The sequence below is a fragment of the Pyxicephalus adspersus genome, chromosome 5 (assembly GCF_032062135.1).
Source record: "Pyxicephalus adspersus chromosome 5, UCB_Pads_2.0, whole genome shotgun sequence".
Lineage (NCBI taxonomy): Eukaryota > Metazoa > Chordata > Amphibia > Anura > Pyxicephalidae > Pyxicephalus > Pyxicephalus adspersus.
Window position 1 is genome coordinate 129553898 of NC_092862.1, and position 15332 is coordinate 129569229.

The 15332-nt window shown below is 40.1% G+C and overlaps 1 protein-coding gene across 1 annotated transcript in view; it reads right to left on the reverse strand.

The window, feature by feature from the left end:
* Window positions 1–2675: 2675 nt before the first annotated feature.
* The window catches only part of PDSS1 (decaprenyl diphosphate synthase subunit 1), a 14365-nt gene continuing 1708 nt past the window's right edge, over window positions 2676–15332 (reverse strand). Inside the window, exons 2-11 of the mRNA XM_072412706.1 lie at window positions 15172–15230; window positions 13824–13959; window positions 12961–13091; window positions 11967–12108; window positions 11507–11618; window positions 10352–10461; window positions 9484–9564; window positions 8605–8718; window positions 7233–7313; window positions 2676–3099 (exon numbers count right to left, since the gene is read on the reverse strand). Coding sequence (XP_072268807.1) covers window positions 2959–3099; window positions 7233–7313; window positions 8605–8718; window positions 9484–9564; window positions 10352–10461; window positions 11507–11618; window positions 11967–12108; window positions 12961–13091; window positions 13824–13959; window positions 15172–15230 — 1107 coding nt within the window. The 3' untranslated portion in view covers window positions 2676–2958. The remainder of the gene's footprint in view (window positions 3100–7232; window positions 7314–8604; window positions 8719–9483; window positions 9565–10351; window positions 10462–11506; window positions 11619–11966; window positions 12109–12960; window positions 13092–13823; window positions 13960–15171; window positions 15231–15332) is intronic.

Consider the following 15332-nt stretch of genomic DNA (forward strand, 5'->3'; position numbering starts at 1 on the left):
GGTGAGGCATTAGCAGACATTACACCTTTCATTTCTTTATAAAAATATGCAAAGCAAAGGAAACAAATAAAGAAGTTGATAGAGGTAACAAACAGAAACTGTAATTGCTCCCATGGCTGTGTGGGCACCCAGAACCAAGCAGATATTCCAGGAACCCCAAAACCCAAAGTGTTCTAATCTGCCAGTACTGAGTTTTACTTGTCTGAACTTAGCCTTATCCCTTGGGACTGGCCAATGAGTTGGTGATTACCAGTAGATAGATAGATAGATAGTTAGAACCAACAAATTACACAGTGCTGTACATTAAATAGGGATAACATTGAGAGACCAAATTATGAGTAAACGAGAGTCAGGGCCAAATATCTTTTTTTTTTTTTAATTGGCACTCAGTATTGGAATATGAGAGCTCCTTGTGGTTTGGGTCTGTAAAGTATTTGAGCACCACTGGGCAACTACACACAATAAATGCTGTTTATGTATATATGCCTGTGATTACAAGTACTCTGTTACACCATATTATGACATAATGATATGTAAACATTATTGGAGGTTTTCAATAGTTTGGAAAAGTCTCAGAATTGATTTGTGGATGAAATAGTCTTCTTTCTTGTAAGTTATCTACAAATCTGCTGCACCTGAAATCAGGGAGAAGGTCTGAAAAAAATACACATTTTTTTAAAATATTGTTAGATAAATGTATTTTTTTTCTTTGAAAATAGAAAAATAAACATTTAGAATTGATGAAATGGCATTAAGGGTGTAGTACTTGCTAGATGCAGTAGCAGCAAGCAGTGTATATTCACCTCCCATTTAGCTTAAAGAGACATGGCCAACTAATACCAACCTTTTAGTTATTCCTTCCTTCATCCAAAAACCCATTGCTGGGGTTCAGATGGAGAGGTGACACCATCAATCATTTGTCTGCTTGGGTCAGGCTACTGCGCCTGAGCACTGTGACCCCTATACCCAGAAGCATTGTGTTTGTTGGCAAAGGTTGGGTCTGGGGAATCATTTTCACTGCCATCATCTAGATGCATTGTTTTTAACAGGTGCAATTTTTTAATATTGAACTTGCAGACTTTTTGATATAAAAAAACTCAACTCCAGCCCCCCGCACACCATGAAAAATATCCTGCACATACTTTTCCAGCAGTGCCATTTGCAAGCGTGGGCAACTTAGTGCAGGAGTGCTGTGAGTCCAGGGGGTGTTATGGACAGTCTGAGCTCACAGGAAGTGGATGGATGACATTGGGCATCACTCAACCAGGTAGAATGACAGACAGAAAAAAACGGTGATTCAAATAGGACAGCATTAGAGAGGAGGTTTGTACTGGAAGCGGATGTTTTTGGCTACATCAACAGATGCTAAATGTGAAACAAAAGTTCCTGTGTAGGCTGTTCCTTACCTGAAATATCAGGGTGTGCAGGGGGTCCCAGAGTAGAAAATCAGTACATACCCCAAAATCAGGGAGAGATCCCACATGCACTGTCCAGGTTCCTGATCCTTTGCTCCAGCCCCCTCCTCTTTATCACCCAGTAGTGAAAGCAGAAGTGGTGGGAGGGGAAGAACCAAAGCTCACAAATAGCAGGCTGACTACTACGAGCATGCAAACTAACTGCCAGATAAAATGCCCAAATATCCATACACAGAGAGTACACAAGCTATTTGGGCCTGTCAGACAAAAATATGTTTATTTTGGAAGGTGAGATTTAAGAGCCGAATTATTATCCAATCAGATCTGAAATGTTACATGGATGTGATGGGAATGATCTGCCTGTGTAATGATGGGAAATAACTGGTTATGATCTGCCTGTGTATTGATAATTGTGAATAGATCCTGACACTCATAATAGCATAGAGTCATAGCATACGCCATCTGCTGTTGGAATTGCAGTACTACAACCACTGTATGGTAGGCAGTAGACTCAATTCACAAAGATAACAACATCCTAAAGCAGAAACTCAGGAAACAAAAAAGCCGCCAGGATGTAGTACCAACTGGCAAACAAGACATGCAATCTTTTGTCCAAAAATAAATTCATGGTGGCTTTTTGTTTAGGCTCTGCACTGTATGGCACATACACTATGTAGTGTGGAGCTTGGCTATGTGCGTGGTGGTGCCGCACGCAGAACCAGCCACCAGAGAATGTAACTCCTGCACACATGCCTGAGTTTACAGCATCAGTGGCCAAAGAGGATTGCTGTCTTCATGGAGGTCTGCTATGGAGCTAGTCGAATAGATGACACTTTCTAAGGACGCGGTGACAGATTCTGGACCTTTCATCACTGTGGGGCTGTTGCACAAAGGCAAGTATGTGCCATAGTGGCAGAAGCTCACCATCCACCAAGTTCCACTTTAAGTATATTTATATTCAGTCATGTCAATGTAATTTTCTTATCTATAGTCGTAACCTTAAACAATGGTCTTAAAACATATCAATAACAATGATTCTTATCCAGGGGTATAAACTTTTTAAAACTGAGCCTATTGTATTTTAAAAGGAACTTATCATGAATAAAATCCAATTGATGAAACTGTTTGCTTCCTCCTGACAGTTTTTCTGATCAATACACCAGACCATTTTCGTTTTTATAATGCTGGTAAGGAAAGCAGACATTTTCATGACAGGTTCTTATAAATAAAAAGATAAAAAAAAAAAGTTCCAGTAGAGAATTGAAAATGGATTTGATTTTATCCTTTTGCACATTACATCTTCTGGTGACACTCACTCTCCCTTTACTGCTCGCGTTCATAGATAATATGGCTTCCTTTGATAAAACCTTAATAAAAAATACAGTACTGTAATGGTGAAGGGCATAATAAACATCTGGAGATTTGTGTTTAAAAGTCCTTTTTGGTGGCCCGCACAGGAAGCTGAACTGGCTGTGTTTGAACACGTGTGCTGGCGTTAGGCACTGTTTGGTGGTAGCTGCCAGTAAAGAGTCCTTGTCCCCGATCATTTGTCTCTAGTGAGCACAATTTCTGTAAGGTGAATGAGAGCATCTCTCTCCGGGGACGGCTGCAGCTTGCTAATTTCTCGGATTGCTTCGTTACAGTAGCGCTGGGCGAGGTAGGTGGTTTGGTGGACACCATCACTCTTTCAGGAGAAAAGAAAATAGGTAACTAAACACTCCTAAATACTAATCAGATATCTAACACAATGTTATAAAAAGTATGAATAATAAGATGTGATGGGCTTTGTCAGAAAAGCTTTTTCAGGCGTGCTAAATTTTAAGGATTTGCTGCAGCCATAATACAACTAATCAAAAATGGCCTGGAGCTAAGGCTAACGGTCAAGGCCTCAAAAGCAATCTGAAAGCAGATGGACTGCAAAGTTTAGATCCTTCCTCTTCTCATGCTGAACCTGTTTTTTGTATTTTGCCTTTCATCCTGACAGGCTAATTGTTTTCATTATGTGACAAGGCTTTGCAAACAACCAAAGTTAGGCTGCGTACACACGTTCAATAATTATCTTTCACGATCCTTTCCAACGTCAAAAGACTGAACAAGCGCTGTACATAGCAGCACCATTCTGCTTATGGAGAGGGGAGGGGGAGAACGATGGAGCGGCACAACCTGTTGCGCTCCCTCCTCTTCACTTTCATTGCGATTGAACACCGTTCATGGATCTGCAAGGATAGATGCATGAACGACGTGCGCTGTACACATGCCAGATTCTTGTCCAATAACCCTGAGGTGATTATCAGACGAGAATCAACTGACGTGTACGTGGCATTACTGACTTGGAACAAGCAGGGAAATGTGCAAATCTTCATGACAATAGCTGGATATGACAGGATTGTCAGTAAGAAAGCAATGACAGCAAACTAAGGCTGGACACACACACACACACACACACACACACACACACACACACACACAATCCAGCAGCCCCTGTATCGTGACCAAACTGTTCAGTATCCACCCAAAAACAGCCAGGTGGTTACTGAAATGTGCCGGGTGGTGCAGCCAGGTAAAAGGGGCTGGAGAGAACACTGCAATCCTTTCCAACAAGAAATGACTGCACGATGCAAAAACAAGTGCTGAACATACAGCACTGTTTTGCTCTATGGAAAGGGGAGAAGGTTGGAGTGGCACCCTGCTGCGCGCTCACTTCACTTCCATTCTAATCGTTTGTCATCCATCGTCCGTGAATCCGCCAGGACAGTTGTTTGGACGACAAGCACTGTACACACCCAAGATTCTCGTCCTATATCAGCCCTTAGCCGATTATCAGAAAAGAACCATTGCACATGTGTACGTAGCCTAAGGCATTTTCCTTTAAACCCTCTGATAATGGCAGAAAAGTTTGGAAATGTGTATTTGCTTATTGGTTGCTTACCAATGACAGATCTCAATGCTCTGAGACAGGTAGGTCTGTCTCTTCATAGATTAGCCATAGAGAGACCAAATGTTATATACTGGTAAAGGTTCCTAACTACAATGTTCATAAAAAATAGAAAGTGATGACTAGCAGTGGAGTCCATTCTTACCTGACGAACATATTGCCACGCTCGTTCAACATCTCCTGGCAAATTAAATCTTCTCATGATCATTGCATTCAGCTCTGGAAACTAAGGTAAAAAAAAAGGGATCATTATGCAAATCTTTTCAAGAAAAAAAAAAAATAGGATGATGTGATTACCCAGAACAAATTCTAACACATACATGCATTTAATTTATGTTTTGTCACAGCTACTGGCCTAAAATGTTCCCTAATTAAAATTTATTGCCCAGAGACCAAGGCGTGTGTAAGCTGGTAGAAGTGTGCTAGGTGTGTGTTAGAAGTGATGCTTCCATGTAGTCTTGTCGGCACATAAATGTATAAGTGTGTGGATTCAAATGCATTTTACCGTGGACATTCCATAAGCAATAGGTATGGGATAGGGGCTGCAGCCACCACTAACAGATTTATATTCAGAGTGCAGAAGTGCATTTTCCTACACCAGCAGATGTGCAAGTCTGGGAACAAAAGTACGGAGATCTTATCACTGGAATGCCAGAGAGATACCAGTGCCCATTTTTTAAGCAGGGTGGGAAAAAATTGTAGGCGGTGTAAGCCCCTAAATAGTGACCTAACTCATCACTAACCACTCAAAAACACCTGGGTGGAGCGCCCAGCTAAAAGGAGCTGGGGAGAACACTGAGGACAATGTCCGGTAAAGGGACTAACCAACATTTAGGAAAAACGGTCACAATCTTCATTGATCCTGTAAAAGAAACTTATACTGGGAGATATATGGAAGCTGCTATTGCTGACCTAAGAATGCTGGGCACGTGGTTATTACTGGTTTAATTCCCTTAACCTGGAACAAGCATGCAGATCAGTGATGTCAAAACTCCCAATCTGCATACTTGTCTCAGGTTGGGACATCAAAGTAATGAAGCCAATGGAAGTAGAGGTTTCTTTATAGCAATAGGATACAGTAACACTTGGGTCATTGTAAACTTTTTTATGGATATGAAATGGTTTATTTGTTCCAAAAATCAATGAATATTTTGAGGAGTAGTTTTACACCAGGTGCCTATTGATCTGGTCATAGTCTGATTTCTGGTCATAGTCTTACCATGTTTTACGGCTCTTCAAGACGATCCGATTCCTGTGTTGGACTGTTTATCACCTAAATTTTATAATATTTATAGAGCTTTAATCTTTTTATAGATTGGCCTTATATGTGAAGTATGACAGACACTGGTTGGGTCCTGAGTTACATGACATGAATTTGTACCAAAAGATTCATAACTGGTTGCCACAAGAGTTCATTGTAGTGATACAAATGGCAAAAACACTAAAAACCAAATTCCTGTTTTGATGCAGACTATACTGAAAATAGGACTGGCAGGACTTATTTTTAAAAACTTTACCTGTTGACAAGCAAATAAAACCGGACCGGTTGCCAGCCCCAACTTCAGATCTGCAGCTGCTGGTTTCCCTAGCTGGTCCGCACAAGATGTAAAATCTAAAACGTCATCGATAAGCTAGGAGGTAATAAGAAAAACTATTTTTCCAACGACTATCCTCGTTCGTCGGCGTCGTTGGTTACTTTTTTTTACGAACGATTTTTGGCCAATCGGTCGTTCGTTCGTCGTTCCATTTCCAGCGATAAAAATTGTAAGTGTGTACGCAGCTTTAGGCTGCGTACACACGTTCAATAATTATCTTTCACAATCCTTTACAACGACAAAAGACTGAACAAGCGCTGTATATAACAGCACCATTCTTCTTTATGGAGAGGGGAGGGGAGTACGATGGAGCGGCAACCTATTGCGCTCCCTCCTCTTCACTTTCATTATGCCAGGACAGATGCATGAATGATGAGCGCTGTACACATACCGGATTCTTGTCTAATAACAGCCCTGAGGTGCTTATCAGACGAGAATCAACTGATATGTGTACATGGCCTTACTGACTTGGAACAAGCAGGGAAATGTGCAAATCTTTATCTTTATCTTAATTACACAAAGGTTCATGACAATAGCTGGATATGACAGCATTGTCAGTAAGAAAGCAATGACAGCAAACTAAGGCTGGGCACACACACACAATAATTGGCATTGGAAAGGATCTTTCACAATCCAGTACTCAACCCAGAAGTGTATTGTGGCTGGGTGGGAAGAAATTTTTGGAGGGTTGCAGCCCCTGTATCGTGACCAAACTGTTCAGTATCCGCCCAAAAACAGCTGGGTGTTTAATGAAATGTGCCGCGTGGTGCACCCGGCTAAAAGGGGCTGGGGAGAACACTGCAATTTTTTCCAACAAGAAACGACTGCACGATGTTAAAACAAATACTGTACATACAGCACTGTTTTGCTGGGGAGAAGGATGGAGTGGCACCCTGCTGCGCGCTCACTTCACTTCCATTCCAATCGTTTGTCATCCATCGTCCGTGAATCCGCCGAGAGAGTTGTTTGGACGACGAGCACTGTACACACCCAAGGTTCTCGTCCAATATCAGCCCTGAGCCGATTATCAGAAAAGAACTATTGCACATGTGTACGTAGCCTAAGGCATTTTCCTCTAAACCCTCTGATAATGGCAGAAAAGATTGGAAATGTGTATTTGCTTATTGGTTGCTTACCAATGACAGATCTCAATGCTCTGAGACAGGTAGGTCTGTCTCTTCATAGATTAGCCATAGAGAGACCAAATGTTATATACTGGTAAAGGTTCCTAACTACAATGTTCATAAAAAATAGAAAGTGATGACTAGCAGTGGAGTCCATTCTTACCTGACGAACATATTGCCACGCTCGTTCAACATCTCCTGGCAAATTAAATCTTCTCATGATCATTGCATTCAGCTCTGGAAACTAAGGTAAAAAAAAAGGGATCATTATGCAAATCTTTTCAAGAAAAAAAAAAAATAGGATGATGTGATTACCCAGAACAAATTCTAACACATACATGCATTTAATTTATGTTTTGTCACAGCTACTGGCCTAAAATGTTCCCTAATTAAAATTTATTGCCCAGAGACCAAGGCGTGTGTAAGCTGGTAGAAGTGTGCTAGGTGTGTGTTAGAAGTGATGCTTCCATGTAGTCTTGTCGGCACATAAATGTATAAGTGTGTGGATTCAAATGCATTTTACCGTGGACATTCCATAAGCAATAGGTATGGGATAGGGGCTGCAGCCACCACTAACAGATTTATATTCAGAGTGCAGAAGTGCATTTTCCTACACCAGCAGATGTGCAAGTCTGGGAACAAAAGTACGGAGATCTTATCACTGGAATGCCAGAGAGATACCAGTGCCCATTTTTTAAGCAGGGTGGGAAAAAATTGTAGGCGGTGTAAGCCCCTAAATAGTGACCTAACTCATCAGTAACCACTCAAAAACACCTGGGTGGAGCGCCCAGCTAAAAGGAGCTGGGGAGAACACTGAGGACAATGTCCGGTAAAGGGACTAACCAACATTTAGGAAAAACGGTCACAATTTTCATTGATCCTGTAAAAGAAACTTATACTGGGAGATATATGGAAGCTGCTATTGCTGACCTAAGAATGCTGGGCACGTGGTTATTACTGGTTTAATTCCCTTAACCTGGAACAAGCATGCAGATCAGTGATGTCAAAACTCCCAATCTGCATACTTGTCTCAGGTTGGGACATCAAAGTAATGAAGCCAATGGAAGTAGAGGTTTCTTTATAGCAATAGGATACAGTAACACTTGGGTCATTGTAAACTTTTTTATGGATATGAAATGGTTTATTTGTTCCAAAAATCAATGAATATTTTGAGGAGTAGTTTTACACCAGGTGCCTATTGATCTGGTCATAGTCTGATTTCTGGTCATAGTCTTACCATGTTTTACGGCTCTTCAAGACGATCCGATTCCTGTGTTGGACTGTTTATCACCTAAATTTTATAATATTTATAGAGCTTTAATCTTTTTATAGATTGGCCTTATATGTGAAGTATGACAGACACTGGTTGGGTCCTGAGTTACATGACATGAATTTGTACCAAAAGATTCATAACTGGTTGCCACAAGAGTTCATTGTAGTGATACAAATGGCAAAAACACTAAAAACCAAATTCCTGTTTTGATGCAGACTATACTGAAAATAGGACTGGCAGGACTTATTTTTAAAAACTTTACCTGTTGACAAGCAAATAAAACCGGACCGGTTGCCAGCCCCAACTTCAGATCTGCAGCTGCTGGTTTCCCTAGCTGGTCCGCACAAGATGTAAAATCTAAAACGTCATCGATAAGCTAGGAGGTAATAAGAAAAACTATTGATGTGGTTAACAAGATGTTTAAAAAAAAAAAAAACATTACTCCTATTGTGGCCAAATACATTCTCAATTTTAAAAGGGGGAATGCTATCTGACAACGAGGCTGATTACTACCTAATGAATATTAAAAAGGGGATAAATGCAAATGTGACAATCAACATTTTAAAAAATGGGCAAACTTTTAAAAGAAGTTATTTCAGTATAAAACAGCACTTGTTCACCCCATTATAAATAGGCTCACATATATTCTGTACAGAGTTGCCCCATAGTGCAGTGATCGCCAATCTTTTTGGTTCCACGGACCACTAAAAGCACTGGCTCCTGACCGCGCATGCGCGGGTAGCCAGACGTCAAAGGATAGAATCCTCCCCTATAGTGACGTCACTGTAACATCACCCCGCCCACTTCCCCATTGCAGATCTGAGCCTGCGATGGAGGAGTGGGTGGGCTATGTCCAAGGACATAGCCCGCCCACTTCCCTGCGCCAGGGACGTGTTCACCGGCTCTGGCCTGTGTCCCCCCCCAGCGGGGTCCTTCTCCTGACCCCGCTTAGGGGTGCACCGGCTAGAACGGTGGACTCCCAAAATTTTCTCGCGGACCACCGGTTGGCGACCGCTGCCATAGTGGACGCTTTAAATTACATAATAGCAGCTCTACACTGCAGTTTTAGAAGATGCAAAGTTATATAAATTTTTTTGCAACTTTGCCCTTTTTTGGAATTCTGGGAGACCAGAATACTTACCTGGAACGCTATACCTATATTCCTGCCATATTGATAGGCTATTTCATGGACCTTTGGATCAGGACATCCTAAGATTGACACCTGGGAGAACAAGGAAACCACAGTGAGAGTCGCAATCTACAGATTATCAGTATCTTTGTCTGCTGTTATTAGTTCTATTTTTTAGGATTTTAATGATTGTGTGACAACTAAAAGCAGATTTCATCTGTTTGCTATGACTTACCATTCCCCACTCTAGGGATGGCTTTAGACTCAATTTAATGGCAGCTTTAAGTTATTACTACTATGTGCTATTTTTTTTAAATAAACATCTTATGAGAGAAATAAGAAGAAGCCATCAATGTCCTGCCTTTCATAATGACAACCAAAGCCACCAACTCAGAACAAGTATGGAGATGAACACTTGATCACTTTGATGCTTTCTAATCTGCACACCTGTTTGGGGTCAATGACCGTCTACTGAGGTCATACTGACAGCAAACCAGCATTTTTAAGAAGAGATATTAGCTTGCTTGTTTCTTTTAGGCAGGTTTTTTTTTTTAAGTACGGAAACCCACTGCAACCAATCAGAATGTAATTTTTACAAACAATATTTTAGCATAATTAGCTATATAGGTTACTATGGCCTACTGACCATTTTTTTAGCCATCTGCAAAGATGCAGTTTTGACCACTATTGTAAGGCCCATTCTTCGCTGACCACCAATGTAATAGGCATTCTATGCACTGGCCCCCAATTAATTTTAGCAGGTGTTTCTTCATACTTGATAAGGGTCATTCTATGGTAAAATCGTTAAGAAAGGCTGATTTAGAAGTATGACAACCAGCATATGTTCCATTTAACTTTATAAAATAAGGAACGTACATACTGCTTTACAGCTGTTGGCAATGAGACTTGCTGTCTTCTTAAAAGTCTTTTCGAGGTAGTGAGCCAATCTGTCGTTTTCATTCTCTTTGGAACCCAGCTGAAGGAATTCACCTGAAAGACAAATTAAAAGATTGGGTAACTCCTACACGCACAAAAAGAAAATCAATTGAAACATATTTCTTTAATGAAAAGGAGAGGCGTTTATTACAAAGGAACATGTGTTTATTTAGGTAAAATTAAGTGATCTTTTTTAAATATAATAAGACCTCTCAGATTTAAAAGAAAAGGTCAGGTGGGACGCCTGATCTAAATCCTACAGTAATGCATCTACTTAATTTCTATCCCGAGAGATTTAGCTTTAAACTACCCCGACATTACATGGTGGACAGATCGTTAATAATATAAAAATGTTTACGGTGTAAACACTGGAGAAATCTTGGCTTACTTTCTATCCTGTGCTGGACACTATAGAATGTAACACACTGCATAAAAATAACCTACTGAGGTGATAGCCATTCCCTTTCTATCATATATATATATAAAAATAATGCCAGAATGCTTGTATAGACACCTCTGCAAGACTAAAAAGTTTGCTGTAATGGATGGCAGCAATCAGAACAAGGATGACTGTGGTGCTAAAAGCAAACAATTAGTGAGAGAATGGGTACTGGTTCCTAGGAAGTTTGCATCAGTAGAGGGGGAGAAAGGATTTGTTTAGCTCAGGAAACAAACAATATACCTGCACTGTTTGAAAAATATAGGTTAATGTTTGAAAATCCTTGTTACTATAAATATTGTGTAATACTATACACGTAATGGTGCCACTATTTTCTGCTAAATATACACACAGGCTCCAACTTAGAAGTGCATTTAGAGGGTAAAGCAATAATACACAACTATCAGTTAAACTGATAAACTGATAAAAATGAACCTAACAAACTGAGACAAATGCAGTCACCAAGGATTTTCACAAGCAACAGTTTATTAGATTTGTTCTGATAAATGCACTGATCACAAATTCAGGCAGCCCACAAAGTACAATATTACAGTTCTCCATATTTCATGTGATAATGCATACAGAGCACAACAAGCCTAGAAGTTACAAAATTATTTAAACATAGATCTGTAAGAAAAGTAATGCAGCAGTATTACTTACCCCGCACCAAATCTTCAATGACCTGAGATAACACAGAGATTACGGTTGTGTTACCAATTTTTGCCAAGGCCACAGAAGCTGCGGACAGTATGAAATCCCCAGCAAGGACGGCCTTAAAACACAAGACCAATGGTATGTTAGAAACAAGAAACATTTCAACTTTATAAATAGTATGAATTTCTGTAACTACCCAAGTTGCTAATAACCATTAATTCTTTTTTTCAGTTCATTTGAATGTTTAAACCTGACTAACTTATACAGAACAAAAACTTGCTAATCTTTTTTTTTTAAATAATATTTGACACATTTGGTGGTCTCTACCCCCCCCCCCCCCAATACTTGTGATTACAGTAAGCCTGGCCTTGTATCTTGTAGTTGGTTTTTAGGAGAATTGAGAGGTCGGGGGTGTGCTTCTAGCAGAAGGATTTGCATGTACTTATAATATTGCCACATATCTCACCTTTCTTTCACCCCATATCTGATTGACAGTCTTCTTTCCTCTCCGGGAATCAGAGCCATCAATGACGTCGTCATGTACTAGACTAGCAGTGTGGATCATCTCAGCAATCACAGCTATAGCACGCTGGGAAGGATGCATCTCCCTGTACACAAACAGAGACAACTCACTCAGCAGAAGTCTTTGGTAGATGCCAATAGATGCAAAAACTTATTTACTTCCCAGAAGCAGCACTGATAGTACTAGAACCATACTCTATAGAAAAGGAATCTGTGCTAACCACACTTATTGTTCAAGTCTAAGATATATAATAAGCCATAGTGGCTCAGAGACTAGCTCTCCAATTATATAGTACTAGAAGCCCAGGTAATTGACTTTTCCCTATATTGTTCTTAGACTGTGGTACATTAGATCCGAGTCTGAGAGACAATCGGTGACATAACTATAGACTGTGTAAAGCTCTGCTATTCAGCCTACCACTGGCAATCCTATAATTGTGAGTGGCCTATTTTGACGATTTATTTAAACCACATCAATGTACACGTCTTAGGCTAGGTACACACGTGCAATGGTTCTCGTCGATAATGGTCTCAGGGCAGATATCGGACAAGAATCTTGCATATGTACAGTGCTCATCGTCCGAACAACCGTCCTGATGGATCCACAGACGATGGACGTTAAATGATCGTAATGCAAGTGAAGGGGAGAGAGTGCAGCAGGGTGCCGCTCTGTCTCCTCTCCATAGAGCACCGCGGTGCTGTGTGTACATAGCCCGTTCATACATCATTCAGTCGTTTGTCATTGGAAAGGATCGAGAAAGATCCTTTCCAATGACAATTATTGCACGTGTGTACATAGCATTACTCAGAGATCCTAAGATACGGATATTTAAAACTTGCACATGGACTTTTGGGACACTTGGTAAATAATAAAAAAAACAATACATTTCCTTTAAGACAAACACAAAGCCAATAAAGAAAGCTACCTGAAAACTTACCGGCAATTATTGTGATGTGTGTTACAGGCTCGTGCCATTAACACAACCAGCATTGGTCTCAACGCTTTCCCTTTTCCATCAAAGTAATAGTCGCACATCTCCTTCAGATCCTGGGTTGTTACAAGCAGCTCCTACACTTGAGACAAAAAGAAATAAACCTTGATTAGGAGATTTGGGTGAATAACCATTTCTACAGCATGTAAACTATTTTTATAGACTATAACTGCAAGATAGGTGGTAATCAAATACGTAGAGTTGTCAATTTGCTTGTTTTTAAATTGTCTAAATATATGCAAGCAGATCTGCCTTGTATGAGAAAAATCACACAATTTTGAAATCTTAAAAATATCAATTATGTAAGATATCCAAGCACATTATGCAAACCAATCAAATCATTGCTTACAGAAAAGAAATGACAATCTCCCATTCATCATAAACATTTACATAGTTTCAAAATATTCTGTCTCTCTAAAATGGCAATGCACACAAAAGCAGTCAAAGCAGCTATCAAGCTGTAACAGTGGATGCTGCAAGTAGAACCTGGCCCGCAGCTGTCCATAGAGAATAAACAGAGGATGTTGACAGCAGCAAATAAGCATTATTGGGCAGCTGCTTGCCGGCTGTCAACCACCTGAAAAACGCCCAGAGACTGTCCTTGTGAGCTAAGCCTTACACCCTAATCGTTCCACCACAATCATACAAGCATGAACAAGATCCCAGCATAATTTACACAACATAGAAGATCAGTGTCCTTGTTTAGGTGAAGCTCAGCACAACAGCAACAGCTGGAGGTCCCCTTAATAACGGCACACCACTGATTGATTGGAGAAGGATAAAAATGTAAAAGAAAACCAGCCAATCACCTTTTTGATGTCATCATACAGATTCTTCAAGTCGTTGCTCCCTAGTTTAAATGGATCTTTATATTTGGCTTCACTATTGGTCTTACCACAGCAGCATGTCACATGCGAGGAGTGGAGGAGCCTAGAATGGGACCTGCTGATTAAAAAAACACAGAACATTTGGATAGTTAGATGGTTTCAATTAAAACCTAAACCGGAACTCTAGCTATAACTACTTTCAAATTTTTGATGGAGTAGTAAATGGTTCAGATCTCTGTTGGATCCCACGCTAACCAAAGAAAAATGTTTTAGCTGTACTTCCACTTTAAATATCTGTCACACATGCACACAATTTACACTGAGTATGCATTGAAAAAATTGCATAAACAAAGGTCGTGAAAACTGAACAGCAGCTTTCTGCATCCAGAGATCAAGTCAGACAATCTGATTGGCTACTCACAACCCTCCAGTAAATCCAAGCTTGTTCGAACTCACCTCTATCAGTGTTTTAATATGACAAGCGGTCTTACTGACCAGTACGGAGGGAGAAAAAGAAAATCAAAATGGTTAGCACGCTCGTCTTGGCAGCGCTAGGTCCCAGGTTTAAATCTCAGCCAGGACACTATATGCATGGAGTTTTCAGATTCTCCCGTGTTTGCATGGGTTTACTCCGGGTACTCCCACTTCCTTCCACATTCCAAAAACATGCAGTTACGTTATTCTGGCTTCCCACAAAATTGTCCTTAGACTGTGTTGAAGACATATGACTATGGTAGGGACATTAGATTGTGAGCTACTTTGAGGGACAGCTAGTGACATGACCATGGACTTTGTACAGTGCTGCGTAATATGTTGGCGCTATATAAATACTGTGTAATAATAATAAAATCTGGCAGTGTTTTTGAATCTACTATTTCAGTATGTAGTCCTTCTGAAGGCAACACCAGTATAATTTATATGTTTAGTTTGAATAGATTAAAGCCAAGACTATTTAGCCTGTTTCAGACCTAATCTATGATGGGTTCACCCCGTCAAGTTTTTATTGCTGTCTGTACACCCACTTTCAGAGGATTCACCCTATTCATTCTAAAAGAGAGGTCAGATCCAACATTTGTGGAGTTGTCTTCTGGAAAGTAATAGCGGAAAAAGACACTTCTTCAGGTAAAAACCAAGAAAGGGTTTCCTGTATTTAAAGATTTACTTCCACTTTCTGTTCAGATCTGAGACAGGAAGCAAATACAAATCTTCTACATAGCAAAAAACATTTACCCCTTATAACTATCAAAAACTAAAAAAAAAACGCTCATATTCACATGCATATTAATACCAAATGCTAAAAAATTGTACAACAATTTCCTTTAATACTCACCACCAAAAAGCACTCGCTGAACGTGTAAGTAGGTCATACCTTGCTGGAGAGAAATGAATCTGCAAAATTGACAGAAGTGAAAATGTCAGATATTTATACAGCGTAGACAAGGGTCTAATATTGTTTGAGGTTTAAACCTAAACTATTAGTGCAGACCCAGC